At 48.6% G+C, this 22,160-nt stretch overlaps 3 protein-coding genes and 1 pseudogene across 7 annotated transcripts; 1 reads left to right on the top strand and 3 right to left on the bottom strand.

The window, feature by feature from the left end:
• Window positions 1–1,872: 1,872 nt before the first annotated feature.
• Window positions 1,873–3,106, bottom strand: LOC308514176 (nucleoside diphosphate kinase, mitochondrial-like). Its single transcript, XM_081084237.1, has one exon. It carries the CDS (start codon window positions 2,859–2,861, stop codon window positions 2,298–2,300), a length of 564 nt encoding a protein of 187 aa, XP_080940363.1. The 5' UTR covers window positions 2,862–3,106; the 3' UTR covers window positions 1,873–2,297.
• On the top strand, window positions 2,284–5,215 carry SPRYD4 (SPRY domain containing 4). Its single transcript, XM_081084236.1, has 2 exons — window positions 2,284–3,345; window positions 3,675–5,215. Exons 1-2 carry the CDS (start codon window positions 3,261–3,263, stop codon window positions 4,211–4,213), a joined length of 624 nt encoding a protein of 207 aa, XP_080940362.1. The 5' UTR covers window positions 2,284–3,260; the 3' UTR covers window positions 4,214–5,215.
• Window positions 5,175–18,486, bottom strand: GLS2 (glutaminase 2; the record flags this gene model as incomplete). 4 transcript variants are annotated; one of them, XM_081084234.1, is made up of 18 exons in its annotated part: window positions 5,175–5,833; window positions 5,926–5,989; window positions 6,257–6,333; window positions 6,811–6,872; window positions 7,016–7,108; window positions 7,218–7,349; window positions 8,004–8,180; window positions 8,369–8,419; window positions 8,573–8,639; window positions 9,127–9,185; window positions 9,443–9,475; window positions 10,734–10,792; window positions 11,006–11,169; window positions 11,252–11,331; window positions 11,872–12,031; window positions 12,577–12,698; window positions 13,305–13,404; window positions 18,305–18,486. In XM_081084234.1, 18 exons carry the CDS (start codon window positions 18,484–18,486, stop codon window positions 5,677–5,679), a joined length of 1,839 nt encoding a protein of 612 aa, XP_080940360.1. In that variant the 3' UTR covers window positions 5,175–5,676. The 4 variants fall into 4 exon arrangements, with proteins under 4 accessions (XP_080940360.1, XP_080940357.1, XP_080940358.1 ...); XM_081084231.1 differs by having other exon boundaries at window positions 11,872–12,001; XM_081084232.1 differs by lacking the exon at window positions 11,872–12,031 and having other exon boundaries at window positions 18,305–18,466.
• Window positions 18,487–19,451: 965 nt separating this feature from the next.
• LOC308512802 (small ribosomal subunit protein uS8-like) lies at window positions 19,452–19,874 on the bottom strand (annotated as a pseudogene). The gene has a single exon. The product of its transcript is annotated as a small ribosomal subunit protein uS8-like (transcript).
• Window positions 19,875–22,160: the final 2,286 nt, after the last annotated feature.

Genomic DNA, 22,160 nt, shown 5'->3' with positions numbered 1-22,160 from the left:
TTAGAAGGCCAATGCAGAACTCCAGGGATTCAATGACAGTCAGTCATGTGAGAGGGGGACAAAGGTCTCGGACTTCCAGGTTTCTAACCTGGGAAACTGGCTGGTCATGGGTGGTAGTTCCCGGAGTCAGGGAATCTAGGAAGTTTATGTAGGAAGACAAAATGAGCTTTAGACATGTTAAAATTGAGGTGATGCCCTGGCTGGTGTGGCTCAGTTGGTTGGAGCATTGTCCTGTATACCAGAAGGATGCAGGTTTGATTCTGGGTCAGGACACATACGTAGGTTGTGGTTTTAATCACCAGGCTGGGTAGGTATGGAAAGGCAGTCAATTGTTCTCTCTCACCTCAATGTTTTCCTCTCTCTCTCTCTCTCCCTTCCTCGCTCTCTAAAATCAATATGCATAATGACAAAATCAATAAGATTGGGGGGGGGGGAAAGATTGAGGTGACTGGGGGACATCCAGGCAGAAATGTCCAATAGGCTGTTGGGTATATAGATCTGGCTGGACTCAGGAAAGAAGTATAGGGCAGAGTTTTTGACAGCCTGGCAATAGTTGACAGGGGGCTCCACCAGAAGAGATGATACTCAAGGGTATGTATGTTGGGGAAGACTAGCTGAGATCTTCAGCAGGCTGGGGTTCCTTCACTTGCTTAACTACTTTTGCTTTAAAGCTATAGCTATGACTTCTGGGAAGTCTCTCCCCAACACTCCCTCATATACAAGAAACCAGATGCTTCTCCTTTGCTTACTGAGCATCCTATAATCACTTCAATCATGGCACTTAGTGCATCCTATTGCCCCTGCCAATATTCTCATCTATCCACTAGACCAGTGGTTCTCAACCTTCCTAATGCCGCGACCCTTTAATACAGCTCCTCATGTTGTGGTGACCCCCAATTTCATTGTTACAAATTGAACATGATTAAAGCATAGTGATTAATCACAAAAGCAATATGTAATTATATATGTGTTTTCCGATGGTCTTAGGCAACCCCTGTGAAAGGGTCGTTTGACCCCCAAAGGGGTCGCGACCCACAGGTTGAGAACTGCTGCACTAGACTGTAGACCAAGCATGGCTAACATGCCCAGGCTAACACGGGCCCAATAAACGAGGCAGGCAGCCCGCAGGCCGTGAGTTTGACAGGCTTTCTGTAGACCTTTGAAAGAGGGACTGTGTTTTGTGAGGAAAAAAAAAAGAATGTAGGCAGCAGTAATATCATATGGTCATAACAGCCTTATGACCATGGCGTTTGCAAGGGAGTTCGATGCAGGCACATTACAAGATTTAAGTAGGGGAGTGGTACGATCAAATTTGTGACTTAGAAATATCACTCTGGCCCTGGCTGGTTTGGCTCAGTGGATAGAGAGCATCGGCCTGAAGGGTCCCGGGTTCGATTTTGGTCAGGGGCACATGCCTGGGTTGAGGGCTCAATCCCCAGTAGGGGGCGTGCAGGAGGCAGCCAATCAATGATAGTCTGTCATCACTGATGTTTCTCTCTCTCTCTCCTCCCGTTCTCTTTCTGAAATCAATAAAACATTGAAAAAATATCACTGACTGCAGTGTGGACACTGCATTAAAGCAGAGGGAAAGCCCCACACTGGCTGGTGTGACTCAGCGGGGCCTCCACAATTCCCCATCAAGGGCACGGGCCTGGGGTGCCGGCCGAGAGGCAACCAATCCATGTGTTTCTCTCTCCTTCTCCCCTCCCTGCTCCCTTCCACTCTCTAAAAAAATCAATGGAAAAAATATCCTCGGGTGAGGATGAACAAAAACAGACAAACAAAATAGTGGTTTCTGGTTAAGCTGGGAAAAAATATTGAGTCAAACCCTCCATTCCCAACTCTGAAAATACAAAACCAACATTTGCAGCATTTATGTGTTTAATATTAATTAAAACAACTGCCGCGTCCTCACGGGCTGCTGCCTGTCAAGCTGTCTTCTACGCTGCTCTCTCATTGCGTTTGTCCGCAGGTCTGTCAGCCAGGTGCTTTGCTGTTGTTGCACAGCACAGTGAGGTTTAATGCCTCCCCTTTGGGGGGGAGGTTAAACCACCCACTTTGGGGGAGACCCCAACATCGGTCTGGCCCGTTGGCTCGGAAAGGCTTTGGTCCCAGCTCTCGGTGGTTTAGGTACCAAAGGGCACATAAGGTTGGCCCAACTGCTCTGGGCTGAGCAGGAGGGGAGCGGGGAGGCGGGATGGGGCAGGCGGGCAGGGCAGGGGTGGGGGGGGCGGGATGGGGGGGGCGGGCAGGGCAGGGGTGGGCGCGGGTCCGGGCGGAGGCGGGGCAGCCGCGGCTCAGGCCGGGTCCAGGCTGCGGCGGTGGCCCTCGTCCGCCCAGTCCACCAGCTCGCTGCTCCGGAACCACAGCTGGATCTCCCTCCGGGCCCCCTCCACCGAGTCGCTGGCGTGGACGACGTTCCTTCTGATGTGGAGGCTGAAGTCTCCCCGGATGGTGCCGGGGGCAGCCTCGGCCGCGTCGGTGAGCCCGACCATGGCCCTGGAGGCGCGGACCACGCGGGGGCCTTCCCAGACCATGGCCACCACGGGGCCCGAGCGCATGTGGCCGAGGAGGGCCGCGTAGAAGGGCTCCTCGCGATGGCGCTCGTAGTGCTGGGCCAGCACGCTCTCCGGCGCCTGGAGCAGCTTCAGGCCCACCAGCCGGAAGCCCCGCCTCTCGAAGCGCCGGATCACCTCGCCCACCAGCCGTCGCCGCACCCCGTCCGGCTTCACCGTCACCAGGGTCCGCTCCCGGGCCCAGGAGGGCTCCCCGGAGCTGGGGCGCACGAGCAGGCCGGGGCCCCGGGCCCGCGGGCCGCACAACAGCTCCCTCAGCGCGGCGCGCCCGAAGAGGCCGCTCATGGCGCCCGGGCCGTGGGCCAGCGCTGGCTCTGTCGGTTGGATATTTTTATTAAAAAAGTGAGAACACTAGAGCTCGGAGAAGTGATTTGTCTAAAGCCATACAGCGGAGCCGGGTTCGAGTCCAGTTACTGTTTCATGTTACAATCACTTGTAACCATCTTGCTATATCATCTCGTCCTATTCAGTTAAAACGTGAGCAACACACCTTCCCACAGAAAAAACCAATACACTGTATCCACCGCCGCTGGCTCACTAAAATGGCGGCTCCATCCGGGGCGCTGGCTCTCTTACGTCATCACCCTGCGCGACAGCTTCTCGCGCCCCGAGTGCGAGCGGAAGCAGGCGGGCCGAGGGAGGGGCCCAGGTCGGGAGTTGTACCTTGTTCTTCCGGGGCGCAAGATGGCGCTGCCCTTTGCACGTTCGCCTTGCCTCTGCCGCTGGGGAGCCAAACGATTGGGGGCTGCTGCCGCAGAAGCCCGCAGAGGTAGGGTTACTTCCTTTTACTCTCTTTTACCTCAAAACGGTTTCCGTCTCTTACTCCCAGAGCTTGTCCACGCCCCACCTGCGTTGGTGTTGCGATTCCAAACCTAGGACACTGTCTGGGTTCTTTAAAACCTAGGCCTTTGCCAGCCCGAGCTTTTTGGCTCGGGGGCTGCCTATGTAAAGCGCCCCGCTCCCTGGCCCGCTCGCATGCTGACTGCCCTGCCTCTCCGTGACCTCATGCCGGCCTGCTTCAGAGCGTCTCCGTGTCTCTAGCTCTAGTTCCAGGGTGGGAGCCCCTGCCGTCACCCAGTATCTTTGCTCTGCCCGCAGGCGTCAGTTTCAGACTGGAAGAGAAAACCGCCCACAGCAGCCTGGCACTCTTCAAAGGTGACACAGGGGTCAAATACGGCATGGTGGGGTTGGAGCCCACCCAGCTGGCCCCGAACGTGGAGCGCTTCCGGGAGTGGGCGGTGGTGCTGGCCGACACCGCGGTCACCAGTGGCAGGCACTACTGGGAGGTGACGGTGAAGCGCTCCCAGCAGTTCCGGGTCGGGGTGGCCGATGTGGACATTTCTCGGGACAGCTGCATCGGAGTGGATGTCCGGTCCTGGGTGTTCGCCTATGCCCAGCGCAAGTGGCACACCATGTTGGCCAACGAGAAAGCCCCTATTGAGGGCATCGGGCATCCAGAGAAGGTGGGGCTGCTGCTGGAGTATGAGGCCCAGAAGCTGAGCTTGGTGGATGTGAGCCGGGTGGCTGTGGTCCACACGCTGCGGACAGATTTCCAGGGCCCAGTGGTACCTGCCTTTGCCCTTTGGGATGGAGAATTGCTGACCCATTCAGGGCTTGAGGTGCCCCAGGGCCTCTAGGACATCCATCACTGGAGTTCCCGATCACACGCTTGGCCAGCGTCCTCCTGAGAGTGTCTGAAGCCTTTTAACGTTGCCTCCAGCAGCCTCTAGCTCCCACAGTTCAGGTCCTTGGTGCAGCGTCTGTCATTTCCCTCTCCCCTGTGGGAGCTGGGCTACTGCCAGTTTTCCTAGGCTACCATGAGTGTCTTTTCCTTGACTCGCTTCCTTGGTCCCTCCGTCTTCCTGTGCCCAGGCCCTTCTCAGACTGTACTCAGTCCTGGGGTCTTCCCTCTCCGCTTTGTTTGGATGTGTTCATCACTATGATGCCTTCCTCTCCCTTTACCCATGTGAGTCCCTCCACGGGAAATCCTCCCTGCCTCTGGCTGGAGGAGTGGCTCAGTGCCGTGGCCCTTTCTCTGAAGCACATACGGAGCCCGGGCTCTGGCTCTCTCGGGAAGTGCTTTACTGTCTGCCTGAGAGAGAACCGAGCCCTCCTTCCTCAGTACCTCAAAGCTGGACTCTCAGCCCCACACACCTGCAGCTACCCTCACCACGAGTCCATCTGCCTTAACCTGCATACCTCTGACACCTGGACAACCCCTTGTACTCACGGGCCAGTTACAACCACTACCAAAGGGAAAGAGACCCTTGGGGGATATCAAGGGCATTTGTGCTGGAAACTTTATTCTTGAGAAGTTCCATCTTCATTTCTGCTACAGTTGGAACTTCCAGAGGGAGAGAGACCTGAGGGCTTGCACATTTTGGGGCCTGCTCAGATCCAAACCTTCACCCTCCCACTGCAACCTTGGCAGCAGAATACACTTAACCTAAAGCAGTATTAGGGGTTGAGGAAAACCTGGTGGGATGAGCATCTATGTGAAATACATTATTTCTGTTTGACCCTGTGGCTCCATCTTATTCTGTCTTTATGATGGTGATGCAACTGAATACCTCCAGCGGAGAAAGAGGACTGGGTTTAGTAAAAATAATCATTTGTGTAATTAAAGTTTATTTAAGCACAAAATACTTTCTCTGTCTATAAAATTTCTGTTTCCTTGCCAAGGGGGACAGATCTCTCCAGACAACTAAAACCAGGTGCATAGCTCTATATAGACATGTGCATGGTGGCTAGAGCCCCTTCACCCAAGTGTCTCTCTCTTTCTCTCTCATGATGGTTTCTTCAGGGAGAGGAAGAGGGGACCTGGGTGAAGACCTGGGAAGATTCTGAGTGGGCTAGGCAATTAGGCTATACCTTGAAGAAGCCCACAGTCTCCGTGGATAGCTCTACTGCAGGTATCCACCTAGGCACTTCTCTATACTCTGCCAAGGGAAATGGGGTATTTTGCCTCTCACAGAAAGCACTGGCCTGTCTTGGTCTGCACTGAAGGAGTGCAGCTCTCCATAGCATGTTTGGTGGTTATGGGTTAAATGTGTGGCCAGTTCATGATTTTTCTTGAGCAGGGACCATGTGTGCTCCATGCTCACACCATGCTCTCTAAGTTCTCTTTAGACAGAGCCTCAGCTGCCACTTCAGCCTGGTTCTCATACGGTGTGTAGGAGTCCTGGTAATCTTGAAGCAGTTTCACTACCTCCAGGTGATTGAACTGCACAGCATCGTCCAGGGGAATGTTGCCCCACCTGAGAGGAACAAAGAAGACAGAGAGAGTGCCCTGGTTCTATACATAACAGTGGTGGCTACCCACACCCCCTTTTAGCTTAATCCTACTCACCTGTCCTTGACAAAAGGATTCACTTTGCAAGCCTCAATCAGAAATTTAACAACTTCAATGTGTCCTAGGAATACGGGCAGAAGGAAAATGAGAGGGTACAGATCCTGAGCCTTTTGGTGACAACAATGGTGCAGACTCTTGGCAGCTGGAGTTCTGAACCAATAAAGGAGGGGAAAAGGCCTCTTCCCAGTTTGTTCCCTGCAGTACCCAATAATAGCCTGCAAACTGAAGGGTGTCTGGACAGAACCACCCTGAGGGCACACCCAGTTGGGTGGGGGGTACTCTTGGTAGAAAAGGAAGGGTCTTCTGATCTTATTTAACCTTCCGATACCTTCAGCTGCAGCAACATGCAGGGCTGTGCGGGAGTCATAGTCTTTCTGTTCCATGTCCATGGCTGACAAGGCAAACCTGAGGGTAGTGGGAAGCAGCTGGAGTAACTCATTTCAGTTTAGAATCACTCATGTCCTTTCTGAAGTGGGGTCAGACTGGATAGGTCCCAGAGCTTATGCCAAAATCGCAGGCCTCGCACACTGTGTTCTCTACCCAGATGAGACTGTTACTCCCACGTCAGAGAAATGGGAGTGTGATGGTTCCAGAAACATCACTGTTTATCTGTGGTAGCTACCCAGTACATATTTGCCGATGTTGTAATCCTTACCTACCACCTCTGCTCTGAACACCCAGGTTAATCCTAACAGTGCTACCATTAATTAAGGTCTTATCACATAGTAGGCACTGTACTTTGAAAAAATTTTCATTTCAGTGCCCTGTGTGTCCATTGTATCTGATTCTAAAGCTGAAGCACTTAACTATTTTGCTATGATAACTCCTTATGAGATCTCTGACCAGGAGTATTTTATTGTGTTTATTTGGTCACAGAGGTACCTTCGAAGAGCTGAGACATCTCCACTATAGGCAGCAAATAACAGGTTTACCACAGTCTTGTTCTGGAAAACAGATCATACCCACTTGCGATTAACTGTGACTTTGAGCCCACCCATGCCCAGCTCCACCCCATGACGCTCCTCCCTGGATGCTTAGCCAAGGGTATTCTGAAATATTCTTAGACGCCACCTGGGGTCTTCCTTACCCTTACTTCTCCCCCTTCACGCCGCGGGTCTAACTTTCGCGCACAGTGTCTCAGGTTGTCATAGTTGTGGAAATTGAAGAGAGATACCAACTTCTAAAATTATAAGCCAGAGAGATTATTTACTTCTTGCTCTTAGTAGGAGCTAAAAATTGCTTTAGTTACTTATTCAAGAATATTGGGTATTATGTGCAAAGTAACTTACCTGGCAGAAACTGATGCCCCTGTGGCTGTTCCCCAGCTTGTCCAGTGGAGGTGAGAGACACATCATTCCCATGACATTGGGTACCACCAGGAGGATGGCTCCTGACACAGCTGACTTGGCTGGCAGGCCCACCTTGGGGACAAAATTGAAACTGAGGATCAGCTAGAGGTGTCCCAAGTCTGGGTTAATAGTTTATTCCAAATGATTATGTGGGCAAGGCCACACCCACCTCAACCCTTTGGCTTGTTAATTAATTAGCTTTTCCTACTCCTGTCCTCCCCTCCCCCCCCCCTTTAAATTCATGGCTTCAGTAAGGAAATATTTATTGGGTATCTACTCCGTGACTGATGCTAGAACTAGGACAAAACCTCTCACTCTGATGATAGGAGATAGACAGTAAACAGGTAGACAAATAGACAAAAATAATCGCAGCTTATGATCACACAGAAGAAAAGTAGGAAGATGTGATAGAGAAGTGGGAGGGGCTCCACCTGAGGATAAAAGTGGTCAGAAAAGCCTCTCTCTGGAGGCGACATCTAACCTGAAGTCTAGAGAAGCACCAGCCATGTGAAGGGCCACAGAAGATTGGTCACAACATCATGTGTTTGTGTTTGAGGGACTTTGTGTTTGGTAAAACCCTAAGGATTCTCAGCCTAATTGCCTGGCTGGAAGTTAGTGAATGGGAGGCAGGTACAAGCTTCTACCTCTCCACTTTCAGAGACTCAATGTCCGCTCTGCCTGGCTACGGGCTTGTGGCACATGGATGGAAGGGCCAGAAGCACTTACGTGGAACGCAAACTGGCCTGAGAAGTCATACATGCCGCAGGAGTGCATGAGGCTGAGGGTGTTGCGCACTGCTTCAGCGCTCAGCACGCTCTCTCCTGTGATGGGGCAGATCCCACCATTGGCCAGGGTGGCTGCCATGACACTGCCTGATTCACAGGTTACCTCCACGGAGCACAGCTATGGAGACAGGGCAGAGGTGAGGGTGTGGTGTGGACCTGAACACACTTGGTTGCAGAGCGATGTTCTTGGCATCCTGATCTTTCTACCAGTTCCCCTGGTGTTTCCAGAGGAGCGTCCCTTTGGGTCAGAGCAAGAAGTACAGCCTGTCCTGTTCCCTTGACCCTGAGCCGAGCAGCAGTGTTTACCTGGAAGTAGAGATCCAGGGCAGCCATCATGTCCACCCCCTTAGGGAAGCACTGCAAGGAAGAAGAGGGGAGGGGAGAGCATCTCTCTTCAGCCATCCGTAGTCTTTTCACACGGCCAGGACCTCAGCCCAAGTCCCCAGCCCGAACTGCCCTCCCCAGGCACAGAATTCCCCGGGACGTGCTCTCCCGGCCTCTCCCGATTACCTTCTTTTCCTTTAGATAATAGCCGATGGCATAATTCCGATCCCCCGTTTCCTTCTCTGACTGGAATCTGAAGCAAACACCCAATTTAGTACTTGATGTTTGAGGGGTGGGTGTGAGGAGAAGGGGGAAAAATACCTTCCCTGAGAGAGACAACTACATTGCACATGTTAAATTAGATCAACCCCTTTATAAATTCTCCGGGATCCCAGCAAACACCGGGCAGAGCTTTATTATAAAGTGTGAAAAACAGAACCCCAAATTGTTTAGTCATCTGGTCTAGAAAAACATGGCTTTGAGAGGCTTGGCAAGAAATCCTTACATCACCTCGTGCATTAAGTACTAAATAGAAATAGAGCAAGTTGTTTTATAAAATAAATAAATGCCAATGAAGGGGCTCAGAGAAAGCTGGGAGGCCAGAGTTCCCTTGGGATTTCTTCCTCCTATGGTTCTATTCTATTCTCATATTCTCTCTCTCTCATTTACACACACACACACACACACACACACACACACACACGCAATGTATTCAGCCAATCCTGTGAACAAGGCCTTACGTGGCATTGCTGAAACCCACGAATTCATTTCCAGCCATTTTGTTCAGATATTGCAATACCTAGAAGAGAAAAAGAGGCGTGGGAGGCACCACATGAGTGAGGGCCCTACTGACTCTCTGAACGCCTCAGTCTTTTTCCCAGCAAGAACTTCAGGTGCCTTTCTTCTCTGAGGCCAGCAGATCCCCACAGTTCTGGAAATAGGCTTCTAGTATGGCTGGTGCACTACCAAAGGGTTAGAGCCAGGCACTGGGGCAGCTGGAGAGGACAACATGCCACGGAGAAAAGTAGCCAGGGGCTGAGTAGCAAGGAAACTTACAAAATCAAACTTCTCTGCTTTGTTACAGTCCATCTGCAGAGAGAGAGAGAAAGAGAGAGAGATATCAGTGTTCCAAACCTAGGAAGATGACAGAGGAGGATCAGAAGGACCCAGTTAAAGTGTTAGACTAGTTTGCTTCTGGGAATGTGTTACATTTTACAATCACCCTTTTTTTTTCTTTTTTCTTTAAAAAAACACCAATAAACAGCTAAGACTTTTTAGTATCCATGTATAGTTAGTGACCTTAAAAACAAAATTGCTAAGATTTTATCAAGTAATGCATACAAATAACCTCACCCCGTCTACGAGCCTCACTCCCACTTCCATTCTCAATTCTGCCCCTCATCACAGACTCCCACTTTCATTTTCCTGGTTCCAATCCTGTCCCAAACCCCACCCCTATTCCGATCCCATCCCCATGCCTTACACCCCACGCTGGATCCTCACTATCCTTTCCCGGACTCCCATAGCCATCTCCAAGACTGGAGTGACAGGAATGGGATGAGGGTGTGTGTTGCATATATTATAATATTCAAGTTTATCAATTATGTTGATAATTGAAATAAAACTAAAGATTTTAGCTGAAAATCAAGTCCAATAGGGTCTGCTTCGATGGGAATGGAATGAGGCAGGCCCCAGATACAGAGCTGTAGATAGAGCTGTCCCAGAGCATCTGCCCAGCTCTCGAGGGAGCCTGGTCTCCTCCCACCCTCATTACTTCCCGCACATGTCAACTACAGTGTCAACATCACAGGAACTCTGACACCTAAGTCCCTGGAGGAAGGGCTCCTAACACCACCTTCCCCAGGAGGAACTGTGATTGGCTCCAGAGCATTGCTGCCCACATTACTCTCAGGTTGTTACTCAAGCCCTGGGAGACCTACAGCTGACAAGCCAGCCCGACACCTTTGCTCAAGGCCAACTCATAGTTCCAGGTGACGTGAATAGCTACCCTGGCCTGGCCATTCACCCTTCCTTCTGTGTGTCCCTCACCCAGAAGTGGCCAATCAGCACCTAATAGTGTTGTCCTCCCCCTGTGTCTGGCATTTGGCCCTTGGTCCTAGGCAGGGGTCAGGACCTGCTCACTTCTCTAAGGGCCAGGAAGCTCTGGGTTCCTGACTCGTGGGTGGGGGCAGGGGTAAAGTTCCTTTTACTAACATCCTCATATGTGCCCTCACTGCCTCCTGGGGATCCTCAAAGGAATCAAAGCCCCACCAGTCTCCCTGGAGAGCTGGACAGATATGAGGGATATCGGAACAGGGGGTTTAGAGAAGGCTAGGGTGGCACTGACCTTGATCAGGGAGCTCACAACAATGGCGCCAGCATTGACCATGGGGTTATGGGGGATTCCTGAGGAAATACAAACCACCCAGTGTCTTATCAGCCACTGAGAAAAAACCTTGTATACAGTCTGCCCACTCTGCAGGCTAGATTAGAAAGATTTCTTCGCTGGGGAGGATGGAATGACAGAGCTAATCAGAAAGGGCAGAGAAATAAAAGAGGGTGAGGTGGGGATAAGAGGGGAGCATTTATGAGTCTGTTCTGAGCCCTGGAAGTGCTCACCTTCCTCGTTGAGGGAGAGCTTGTTGTAGCGCAGGCCACTGGGCTCCTTGCCCACAAACGTGTGCACGTAGTCAGTGCCTAGGGTGCTTACAGAGATGGCATAGGTGAGGGGCTTGACGCAGGACTGCAGGCAGAAGGGGATCTTTGTGTGGCCCACGGAGTGCCTGGAGGTAGACAGCTGCCATGAGAGGTCGGCCTATGTTCTGCACCCGGGCCCTGCTTCCCCTCTCTCACCCAGCATCTCACCGCTGACCATCCACAGTACACAGGGAGACGCCCCACAGGTCTGGATTTGACTTGGCCAGCTGAGGGATGTAGGCTGCCACCTGGTCATGAGTGGGTAGAGAAAACGGACAGAATGGAGATAGGGATGTGAAGAAGGGGAATAGAGCTGCTGAGGTTCAGGGTCAGGAGAATCTTTTAGATAAAGGCTAAAATTCTGTTTTCTCTAGGGCAACAGAGCTCTCTCCTGCCTGTTGTTTTCAGAGACACCCAAGACTTAAGTCCTAGAAGACCTTCTCTTTCTGTAGCTCCACTGCTATAGAGAAGGCAGTAAAGTCCATGAAAAGTAAAAAGAAGAATATTCTGGGATCAGCTTCCCTTTTTGGTTCTTAGGCTCAATTATCCTATAAGTCTCTTTCAAAGTTCTATTGAGTCCTTATGCCAAATGTCCCCATAAAAACTTCAAATCCCCTCACTTGCTTTAGAAATTGCATGTATAGAAATACATAAAGCCCTTGTCTCCATTTTTAGAGGTTCTGCTTCTCACCCCTCATCCACTGGATTCCCAGCCCCAGGAAATCTCGGAGAAGCAAGGTATATCTGGCCCAGAGCCCTTGCCCCTCCCCTAGTCCCCGGGCCCTCACTTTGCCTCCAGTGAACTCTCCGGCATCCTCAAAGATGCGATCCACATGGCCCGTGAACTCCTCAAAATCAGGAATGACAAACTTCTTTCGGAATGCCTGGGTCAGGAGCACAATGTTGCTGCTCACACACCTGGATTCCAGACGTGAGTGGGTTAGGGAGCTGGAGAGATGCAGCTGTGACTCACTCTGGAGCCGTGGAAATTTGGAATAAAGGTGTGAGTGGTCATCAGGTTTGGGACCAATACTGTGTGACCTTTGGCACGTCACATTGTCTTTCTGGGTCTTGAGTTTCTCTGCCTCTAAAATGAGGGGCTGGAATAATGTGGAAAGATAGCCCAAGAAAAATAAATAATCGAATAATATGCATAGTAGGTCATCTTTATATTTAAAAAATCCTAAATAAGCATATTTACATATATTCTTATATGTATGTAAATGCATAGGACATTATCTAAAAGATACTCATCTGTTAATAATGTTTACTTCTGGGAAATGGAACTGAGATTGGGGAGACGGGGAAAGAAGAAAATGTATTTCTATATTGTTTGAACTCTTATACTGAGTATGTGCGTACTCATGTGTAACTCGTGTAATAATAAAATAAAATGAGGGGCTGAACTATCCAATCCCTAAGATCCCTCCCTGCTGTTATCATCTATGTCCAAGAACAATTGAGAGCGGTGCTCTTGTTTCTGGGGCCCTCACTTTTGGAAGAGATCTCGGTCCAAGAGGCCGCCACTGCTGGACTCTCGAACCATGCGGCGCATCTGGCTCATGCAGTCCCGGAGCCGGGGATCTGACGTCTGCAGTCCAGTAGCCTTCAGTGCCTTTAGAGTAAAGAAGAAGGTAATACGATCAGCCACACGGCCAATAATGCAATCCTAAAAATCTTTCCCAATGGACAACAATTAGCTTAACCCCAACTACTACATTCTGTGTAACAAATGGGTTTGCAAACTAAGCAGAAACATAACAGCTTTGAAGGCTAATGGGGGTTTCCTACCCTTTTTCACCAAGGCAGCTGGTTTCTGAACCCCTTGGATCAAAGTCCCAAACCAAGAAGATGGGCTGGGTCAGAGGAGTTAATCTTCCCATCCTGGGGCAGGGATGGGATTGTCTCATCAGCCGAGGCATCTACTATTCTTCATCCTCATGAAGCAACCCATTATTAGCTGCCCTGTACTTGTCCTACCGTTTCCCCCACTTTCAAGAGATTCCAAGGGCCTTGGCCAGATAATTCAGTTGGTTAGAGCATCGTCCCCATACGCCAAGTTTGTGGGTTGGATTCCGGATCAGGGCACATACAAGAATCAACCAATGAATGTTTAAATAAGTGGAACAACAAAATCAATGTTTCTCTCTTTCCCTTACTTTCTCTAAAATCAGTAAGAGATCCCAAGGGATTAGGGTTCTAAGCAGGTAGAGAAACTTACAGTAGTGAACTTGTGGATAGGGATTCGTTCCTGTCCCTCAGCAATAGTGTAGAAGAGCAGATCACCCAAGCGAGACAGCATGCCACTCTCTGACGAATCACTGTTTGGGGGCAGAGACAGGGGAGGAGGGCAGGAAACTGAGAACTGATCCTTGCTCCTCCTGGAATATGGGCTTATAAGTAGTAGGTATCTTCATTCTAGGCCTCTTCCTGAGCTATCTGATCTATCCCCATAATGTCAACTTTCACATCTGTCCTGAGAAGTCTTAAATTTTATTCACAAGCTTTTTGTTGTTGTTGCTGTTCCTGGCCTTTAGACTTTTATTTCTAGCTGCCTTCTAGACATTTCCATTACTAGATGTTCCACAGGAACCACACACTTAACATGTCCAAACCTGATGTAATTTCACCTCTGCTGCTCTTCTTGTGTTTCCATCTGGGTTCATAGTGTTACCACTCCTCCAGTTGCCAAGCTGGGAACATGCAACCATTTGGATAATTCCCATACCTTGCATCCATGTTCAGTTGGTAAACAATGTTGGATGGATTTACCTCCATAATGTCTCAAATCGACCCTCTTTTCTTCTCTTCCCTTGTGCCAGCATGGTATGGTAGAAAGAACCAGAGTTTGCACCTTAATAGTTGTGTGATCTTAATATAGGTAGTAAGGTTATTTAATACTGTTGAACTGGCCTCCTCATCTATAAAATAAGGGTAGTAATGTCTGCTTTACATGGGTGATGTGAGGCTTCATTAAAATAACATTCCATAAATTCCAAAAACTGTCTTTCACGAAGCAGAGGCTCAGTAAATCATGCTTTCTTATCACCAACTCCTAATGGTACTATACTCTCTTCTTGCCTTCCAACCCATCTTCCACAATGCATGATCATCTTTCTAAAACGCAAATGTCATTTCACCATGGAAAACCTTGGATAGCTCCCTATTGCCTACAAAATAAGTTATTACTTCTTGGTATTATTCCTTGGTATAGCATTGAAGGCTCTTGAGAACCTGCCAACATTCCTTTCCTATTCTTCACTGTGCCCCCACACTCCAGTTATGCCAGGTGGCTCCCAAATGGGCCAGGTATTGTCAGGCTTCCTGGCCTTTGCTTATGCTAAAACTTCTGCATGGAATAACCTCTTTATTCTTCATGTTGCATAGTCCTGCTCATCCTTCAAGGTCCAAATGAAATGTTACTAACTCTTTAAAGGCTTCCCCAACCTGCAGATGCTGCTATACTGCTGGTATGACACAACATATCATCTTATTGACAGAGGAATTTCTCTTGTTCCACTGTTAGGTCTTTGTGTTTTATATATTTTTGTTTTCCTAGCATTGAGCAAAGTCCCTAGCACACAGTGGGTCTTCAAAAAGAATTACCTAGTTACACTTGTAGGAAGTTCTCTGTTCCCCAAATTATCTCTCTAGCTGGCTTATAACACTTAAGATTCCAGGTACTGAAGATTTCTTGGTCTTCAAGAAATGTTATTAATATGTTAACAGATTTAGAGGAATTATTTTATCAGATCATTCCAAATATGACAGCAATTTGAGATTATGACCCTTAAAAACCCTCTGACCCAACAATTTGTCCAGCATTTATCCTGTAGGTGTACTCACATACCTACAAAGTAACATATTCACTGCATTGTTGCTGATAGGTAAGACTAAAACAACCTACCTGTGTATTAATAGGGAACTGGATAGGTGATAAGTAAACTATAGTGTATTTATATCATGGACTATTGTGCAGTGTTAAAAAAGAAGAAGAAGAAAAAAAAGAGCCCTGGCCAGGTAGCTCAGTCGTTCTGATACACCATGGCTGCAGGTTTGATCCCAGCTCAGGCCACATACAAGAATCAATCAGTGAATGCATAAATAAGTGGAACAACAAATTGATGTCTTTCTCTCTCTCCCCTTACCTCTCTAAAATCAATAAAAAATTAATGAGGGCATGCGTAAATATTGACTTAATATGATGTAATAGTAATTAAAGGAAGCAAGCTATAAAATATTATTTTTAGTATGGTACTATTTATGTTTAAAAGGGAAAAGTATATATATTTGCTTTTTCAGGCACAAAATATTTCTGGAAGACTGATTTATCTCTCCCTAGATGAAGCAGGTGCTGGCAAAAGGGGTGGGAGGGATATTTCCCACTATATATCTTTTTGTACATTTTGAATTGTTAACTATATGCATATGCATGTTATCTATTGAATAGGATACATGCGAATATGAATATATTCTCTGTTGAAACAATGCATTAAAAATAAAACAATATTAAAAATCAAGAAGCTTGGCATAGACTAGGCATGTGTATATGTATTTTGTTCTAGGAGAAATACTAAGAGAGGGGGAAGTTTTCCTGTTTCTGAGGAAATCCAATTGTCACAATAAACGTAGTGCCTATAGGGAAGTGAGGATCCATGTGGTGACAGAGGAAGGGAGGAAAAGATATCTTAAGAATAGCTCAAGAAGGAAAATACACAGGAACACTTTGAGGGCAGGTCTTTCTGCCCGAAGCTGAAGGAAGACAGGAAATAATGCCATCTTACTGAATGTGTCTCAAGCCTTAAATAAATTGTACACTCTTGCCCTGGTCGGTATCTCAGTGGTTGGAGCATTGGCTTGCGCACTGAAGGATTTCGAGTTCAATTCCCGTCAAGGGCACGTACCTCGGTTTGGGTTTGCTCCCTGCCCCCTGGTCAGTTGGGGCTCATGCAGTCCATGTCTCTCTCTCACATAGACCTCTCTCTCTCTCTCTCTCTCCCTCTCCCTCTCCCTCTCCCTCTCTCTCTCCCTCTCTCTCTCCCTCTCCCTCTCCCTCTCCCCCCTCCCACCCACCCACCCTCCCTCCCTTATACTCTCTGAAAGAAATGATGGGAAGAATGTCCTCAGGTAAGGACTAACAAAACAAACCAAAACAAACAAACAAAATTGCACACCCTTTGACCTAGATATGGATTGATCTACAACATAATGTTGAGGGGGGAAAGCAAAATGTAGAACAATGTATATAGTATGACACCATTTGCATAAAAAAGGGAAAATAATATTAACATGTACTGCTGATATATGCAAAAAATAACTCTAGAAGATAATACGAGATATCAATCTCTGGAGAGCAAACTCTTCTAGCAATTTATTCTAAGAAATAATTGAACAAGTGCACAAGAATATGTAGTAACTAAACTGAAAATTGGTTAAATTATGATACTTCATACAATGGAATCTTAAAATGGCAAAATGGCAGCCATTAAAATAACAATATATACACATATTCAATGATATTGAAAGCTGTTTAAATGGAAAAGATAGGTTACTAAATAATATGAATGCCAAGGCCCTATTTTTGTTAAATTTTATATAGACATATATAGGATAGGATATATATGGATATATATCACAAAATTAATTGGAAACTTAATTTTTTTCTTGATGTTCTAATTTATCTTGTTTTTCTTTTATAATAAAAACAATAAAGCTAAATATTAAAAAACAAACAATAACCTGCATAATGGTATTTTCTCTTTACTCCCCCTTTTCCCCCAACACAAGAACCCCTTCCCCTTCAGTGCTCTCAGCTCCTTCTGCCCAAGGGAGCATCAGTCCAAGGCCATTAACAAGAGTCCCTGGGAGCACTGGCAGCCATGGGCAGGGGGATCAAGCTTTCTAAAAACACCCTGATCCACCTGACTCACTGGATAAGGAAAGGGGGCAGGGACCAGGGACACCTCTTGCTCCCCACCCCACAGACAGTGTGAGGGTGAAGGAGGTTAAGCCTTGGCTCTATCCCACCGTCATTTCTCCCAGGGCAATTATTTGGGGAAAGCTGAGTGGGGGAGTAGATCAGGAGAGAGAGGGCTTATTCTTTAAAGTTGGTATGTTCCATGTCTCCTTGAGAAGAGGCTGATGGAAAAGTACAGCATAATAATTATTAGTAATAAACACATAAATAATACCATATTGGTCAGAGCTGGGATTCCAGTGGCGGTGAGGTAGTGCTATGTGTCTGGCTACTTTAATTACGGTGTGCACATCTTTCTGAAAGTCATCAGTAGATGTCAGTGACAGGGGAGATGGTCCCTTTCCTGCTCCTGCTATAATAGTGCAGGGGCGACTTGGACATGTCTACATTCACTTCTGGGGAGGGCAGTATTTCCTGTCCTGCCTCTGTCTGTGTCTCAGAGGAAAGAGGCTCAGCCACCAAGCGTTCCTGGGTATTGGGGGTTAGGGCACAATAAGAGCCCCAGGGGGGAGAGGGAGAGAGCCCTTTAGATCAGTAAGCCAGGGAAGCACAGATAACCGATCTGATGGGCTCTAGTTTCAGAAATCTGCGTTGTATGCCCCCTCCCATCCCGCCACTATGATAAAGATTTTCCCCATTCAACAACCAACTGGAAAAACACCCTTATTCACAGATTAGGGAGCCCTGGCAATGCACACACCCAACACTTACGCAAACAACACACGCACCAACGTACTTGCGCACCAATAATACACGCGCATCACATACGCCGAGAACGCGCCGAGACGCAGACCCCCACACTGACAGACCCCCCACCCCGACAGACTCCCCACACCCCGACAGACCCCAGTGCAGCAGGACTCGGGAGGGAGGCTGTTGCGCCCCCACGCACCCCCTAAGATACCCGCGAGGAGGAGGAGAGGGAGGATGAGGCTGGGTGGTGCGCACACAGCCCCGCACTCAGACACGTGCACCGAGAAACACGCCGCGCATCCAGGTTCCCGGCGAGGTACGCACCTGGGACAGGCACCATCCCGAGGACCGACCTGACCAAACGCTCTCCCGGGCGGACGGCATTTTACTGCCCGAGCGCGGCGGACCCAGAACCCCAAATCTAAAGGAAAAGGCATCGCCGGCGAGTGAGCGAAGAGAGGAGAGGGAAGAAGACGAGCTGCGCTCCCGAGGAACGGGACTTGGGAGCTAGAGAGTGGGAGCCGGTGCCCTACCCGTCGCGCAAGCCTTACTGAGCCTGGTGCTGCGGCTGGTGGCTGTGCGGCGTCTCCCTGCCCTGCGCCGCGGCCTCACTGAGGTGGTGCCGGACGCCCCCGCCCAGGAGCGGGCTCCGGCTCAGGTGACCCCAGTCTCCCCTCCAGCAGTGACTGCCGGCCCTGCTCAGCGCCTTCTGCAGAGCCTTCATGGAGCGCATCCCCCCAGCACGTCGCCCGTTCCGGCGGAGCGCCCCGGGCGTCTGAACCGTGGCTGGAAGGAGGGGCGGAGGAATCGGGGACGAGGAAAGGTGGGGGGAGCCCTGGGATGGAGTGTGAAGCCCGGGAGGTGTCCGAGAGCTGGGGCCCGGTGGGTGGGGTTGTAACAGGAGGAGGCGCCTGTCCCTATAAGGCTCGAGCCGCTGTCAGGTGCACCCAATACCCGCTGACCAGGGGATGGGTGAGCGGATCCCGGGCGAGGGGAGAACGCGGGCGGAGGGCGTCTCGGTGCGCGGGGAGGAGGGGGCGGGGCCTGAGGGTGCGGATGGACACGGCCGCAGTGCAATCACCGAGGAAGCCAGAACCTCGGGGGCGGGGAAAAGAGGAACCTACCCAATCAGTGCAAGGGGGCGGGCCGCCCGAAAGCCTGCGGACTCCAGCGCTCGGCGACCCCCTTGGTCGCAGGCGGGGCGTGCGGACGCCGAGGGCGGGAAAAGCGTGTGAGCTCCGCTCGCCGCGAGGACACGGCGGCCCGGGAGGATGGGGTTCGCAGAGGAAGAGCAGAGGGGCGCCTCTCTACACTTAGTGGCCCTCGACGTTCGGAGGCCAGAAATGGCCCGCAGTGGCCCTCGCAGTGCGGGCGTGGAGGCCAAGTGCTAATCTCCGCCAAGTGGTATCGGCGAGCGGGGAGTCAAACGGCCGGGAGCACCCCGACCGGAAACAGCCCCCGCGGCACTTTAATGAGGCCAGGAGGCCGCGGAAAGCTCACCGCGGTGCTTGCTCAGGTGCTTGGGTTCTCTTATCTATGTCAGTTATTCAGTGGCTGTTTAGGGTGCTTGGGTATTCTTAACTCCGTGCCCTTCAACCTTTTATTTATTTTATTTTTTATTGATTTCTTACCAAGAGGAAGGGAGAGGGAGAGAGAGAAGCATCAATGTTTGGATTTTTTGTTGTTGTTGTTCTTTGAGGCATTTTATTTCCACATATATATCACATCCCTAGAAAAAGAATCCCAGGATTTTCCCTCCTGTGTGTTTTCGTCTTGCTTCTTCATGGTCCATGATGCCCGCTGAGGTCGTCAGTACAATGAAACCAAATCGACGGGACGGAAGCAAGTTGTTCTGCCATTTTTCTAGATCTTTTAGTTGCACATCAAATCTGGGGCTGATTACTCCACACTTGTTCAACCTGACTGTGAGGTTCACAACAGTTTTCCCAGCTCTGTGGTCATCAATAATTTCATCATCACAGTCAGAAACCGGACGATGACTTTGGAGCACGGCCTGATGAGAGCCTGGCGCTTGCCTCTCTTTTCGGCATTGTTGATCCTCTTCAGAGCATCAGCCAGGACATTCATGCGCACCATTATGGCCGGGCGGACCGATGGCGGAAAGAGGAGAAGCATCAATGCTGAGAGAGAATCATTGATTGGCTGCCTCTTGCACGCCCCCTACTGGGGAGCAAGCCCATAACCAAGGTCCATGCCCTTGACAGAATGGAATCTGGGACCCTCCAGCCCGCAGGCACACTCTCTGTCCACTGAGCCAAACCCACTAGGGCCGCCCTTCAACATTTTATAAACCGTAAAGTACTTCCAAAATCTTAGTTATTTCAATTGCTTGCCCCTGTCTTTCTCAGGGGCCAAAAAGAAGTGATGCATAAAAAGAATTTTGAAAATTCAGCACATTTAGGAATTTTACCATTTGCAGCTAGAAGAACATTCACCTGTATCTTCACGAAGCCTAACTCAGCATCTATATTTAGTAGGAACTTGCGTAAGTAAGAGCTATCACCTAGTGTGTATAGATAGTGTGCCCACCTTTATATAATTTATCTCATCCTCTTACCAGAGACCTACAAACTAGTTATTAGTTGTATTTTGAAGATGAGGAAATCAAGACTCAGAAATTATGACTTGCTTGAATAAATAACCCAGCTAATTAGTAGGGGCAGGAATCAGACCCAAGTCTCTGACGACAAGGCTGTCTTCATGATGCAGCTTTTACCAAAATTAACTGTTAGATTGAATTATTCCAGGAAATGACCTCATCCCCTAAAGGAAGCATCTTATGTGGAAGCATTATGATACAGTGCTGAGAGTTGTCTAGAGGCTGGCTGTGACACAAAATAGCACTTTTCATTTTGGGATTAAAACGAGCATCAAGGGTAACCATGGGGAAATAAACATCAAAGCCACACGCTAGCATATTCTGTGGGAAGGCAATTCTCCTTTGCCTTGGTTAGGGTTGGGGGTTTATTTGGTTTGAAACCATATGAAGTGACCTTTCTTTGTTTGTGTGTGTTTGTTTTTCTCTTCTGTAGTCATTTCCTATCTGTTCTCCGGATGGGCATGACTCTAATTCAGGAACTCCAGCTTGCCCTGGGCTGGTTCATGCATGGTTTTCCCCATTAAGTAATTTAAGAAAGTTCTGGGTCCTAATACTTTGTATAAACTCAAGCCAGCATTAGTTTTTCCAAAGGTAACAAGCTAATCTTATCCTTGTTTCATAAGAATGTTATTTCTCTGAAGCTTTTTGAACTGTCAAGAGAAAGATACCATATCTTAGGGGATTTCTAAACATTAACCAGAAGTTATTTGCTTCCTTTTAGTTCCTACTCCCGCTTTTTTGAATTAGCCTTAATTATAATCAGTAATTAGTTCCTCGCTCTTTCTCTCCAGTTCTCCCCAATAAAAGGAATTGGTTGGGCAGTGAAGCAGACCTTCCCCATAGAAGGGGAGGTTGTTTGCATAGAGAACTAGCCCCCAGCTGAACTTTGGCCTTTGGACCCATTCTTCTTTTACTACAATATTGCTGCCTCTGCGTGAGGATGGAACATGACCCAGTGACTTGGGAGGCCCAAAGCATAGTGTGAAGTATAAAACATTCAAGAAGAACAAGTTTGTCATCCCAGGTGGTTAAGCTTGGCAGCGTTAGGTCCTTTTTTGGTTTCTGATTGAAAAGGACCCATCTAGTTAAAGCTGTGCGAAAGTGTTAGCCAATTATGACATGGCCAGCTATAAATGAGGCTTTTTTTAAAATGTTTTTTTAAAAATATATACTTTATTGATTTTTTACAGAGAGGAAGGGAGAGAGATAGAGAGTCAGAAACATCGATGAGAGAGAAACATCGATCAGCTGCCTCCTGCACACCCCCTACTGGGGATGTGCCTGCAACCAAGGTACATGCCCTTGACCAGAATTGAACCTGGGACCTTTGAGTCCGCAGGCTGAGGCTCTCTCTATCCACTGAGCCAAACCAGTTAGGGCTGATTTTGAATTCTTAAATCAGAAAAGCTTAACCCTCTGTGGTACAAAATTGGGAACTTGATGTTTGTGTTCAGAGAATATTTACTTGTTATGATTTATTAGAGCAGTGGTTCTCAACTTTGGCTGCACATTAGAATCACCTGGAAATCTTTTTAAAATCCCGATTTCTGGGCCTCATCCTCTGGAAATTCTGTTTCTTTGTTATGGGGTGGGGCCACAACATTAGTAACAAAGAAACAGAGTTTCCGGAGGATGAGGCCCAGAAATCAGGATTTTAGAAAATTCCCAGGTGATTCTAATGTGCAGCCAAGGTTGAGAACCACTGTATTAGAAGTTCATTTGTTCAATTACTACAGGTGAAGGATTATTTCACCTAAGTTATTTTTTTCGTTAATTTTTGTTCTGCT

Source organism: Myotis nattereri, assembly GCF_964212035.1.
Source record: "Myotis nattereri genome assembly, chromosome: 2".
Lineage (NCBI taxonomy): Eukaryota > Metazoa > Chordata > Mammalia > Chiroptera > Vespertilionidae > Myotis > Myotis nattereri.
Note: the sequence above shows the minus strand (reverse complement) of the source record. Positions and strands in the feature narration are given on the sequence as shown.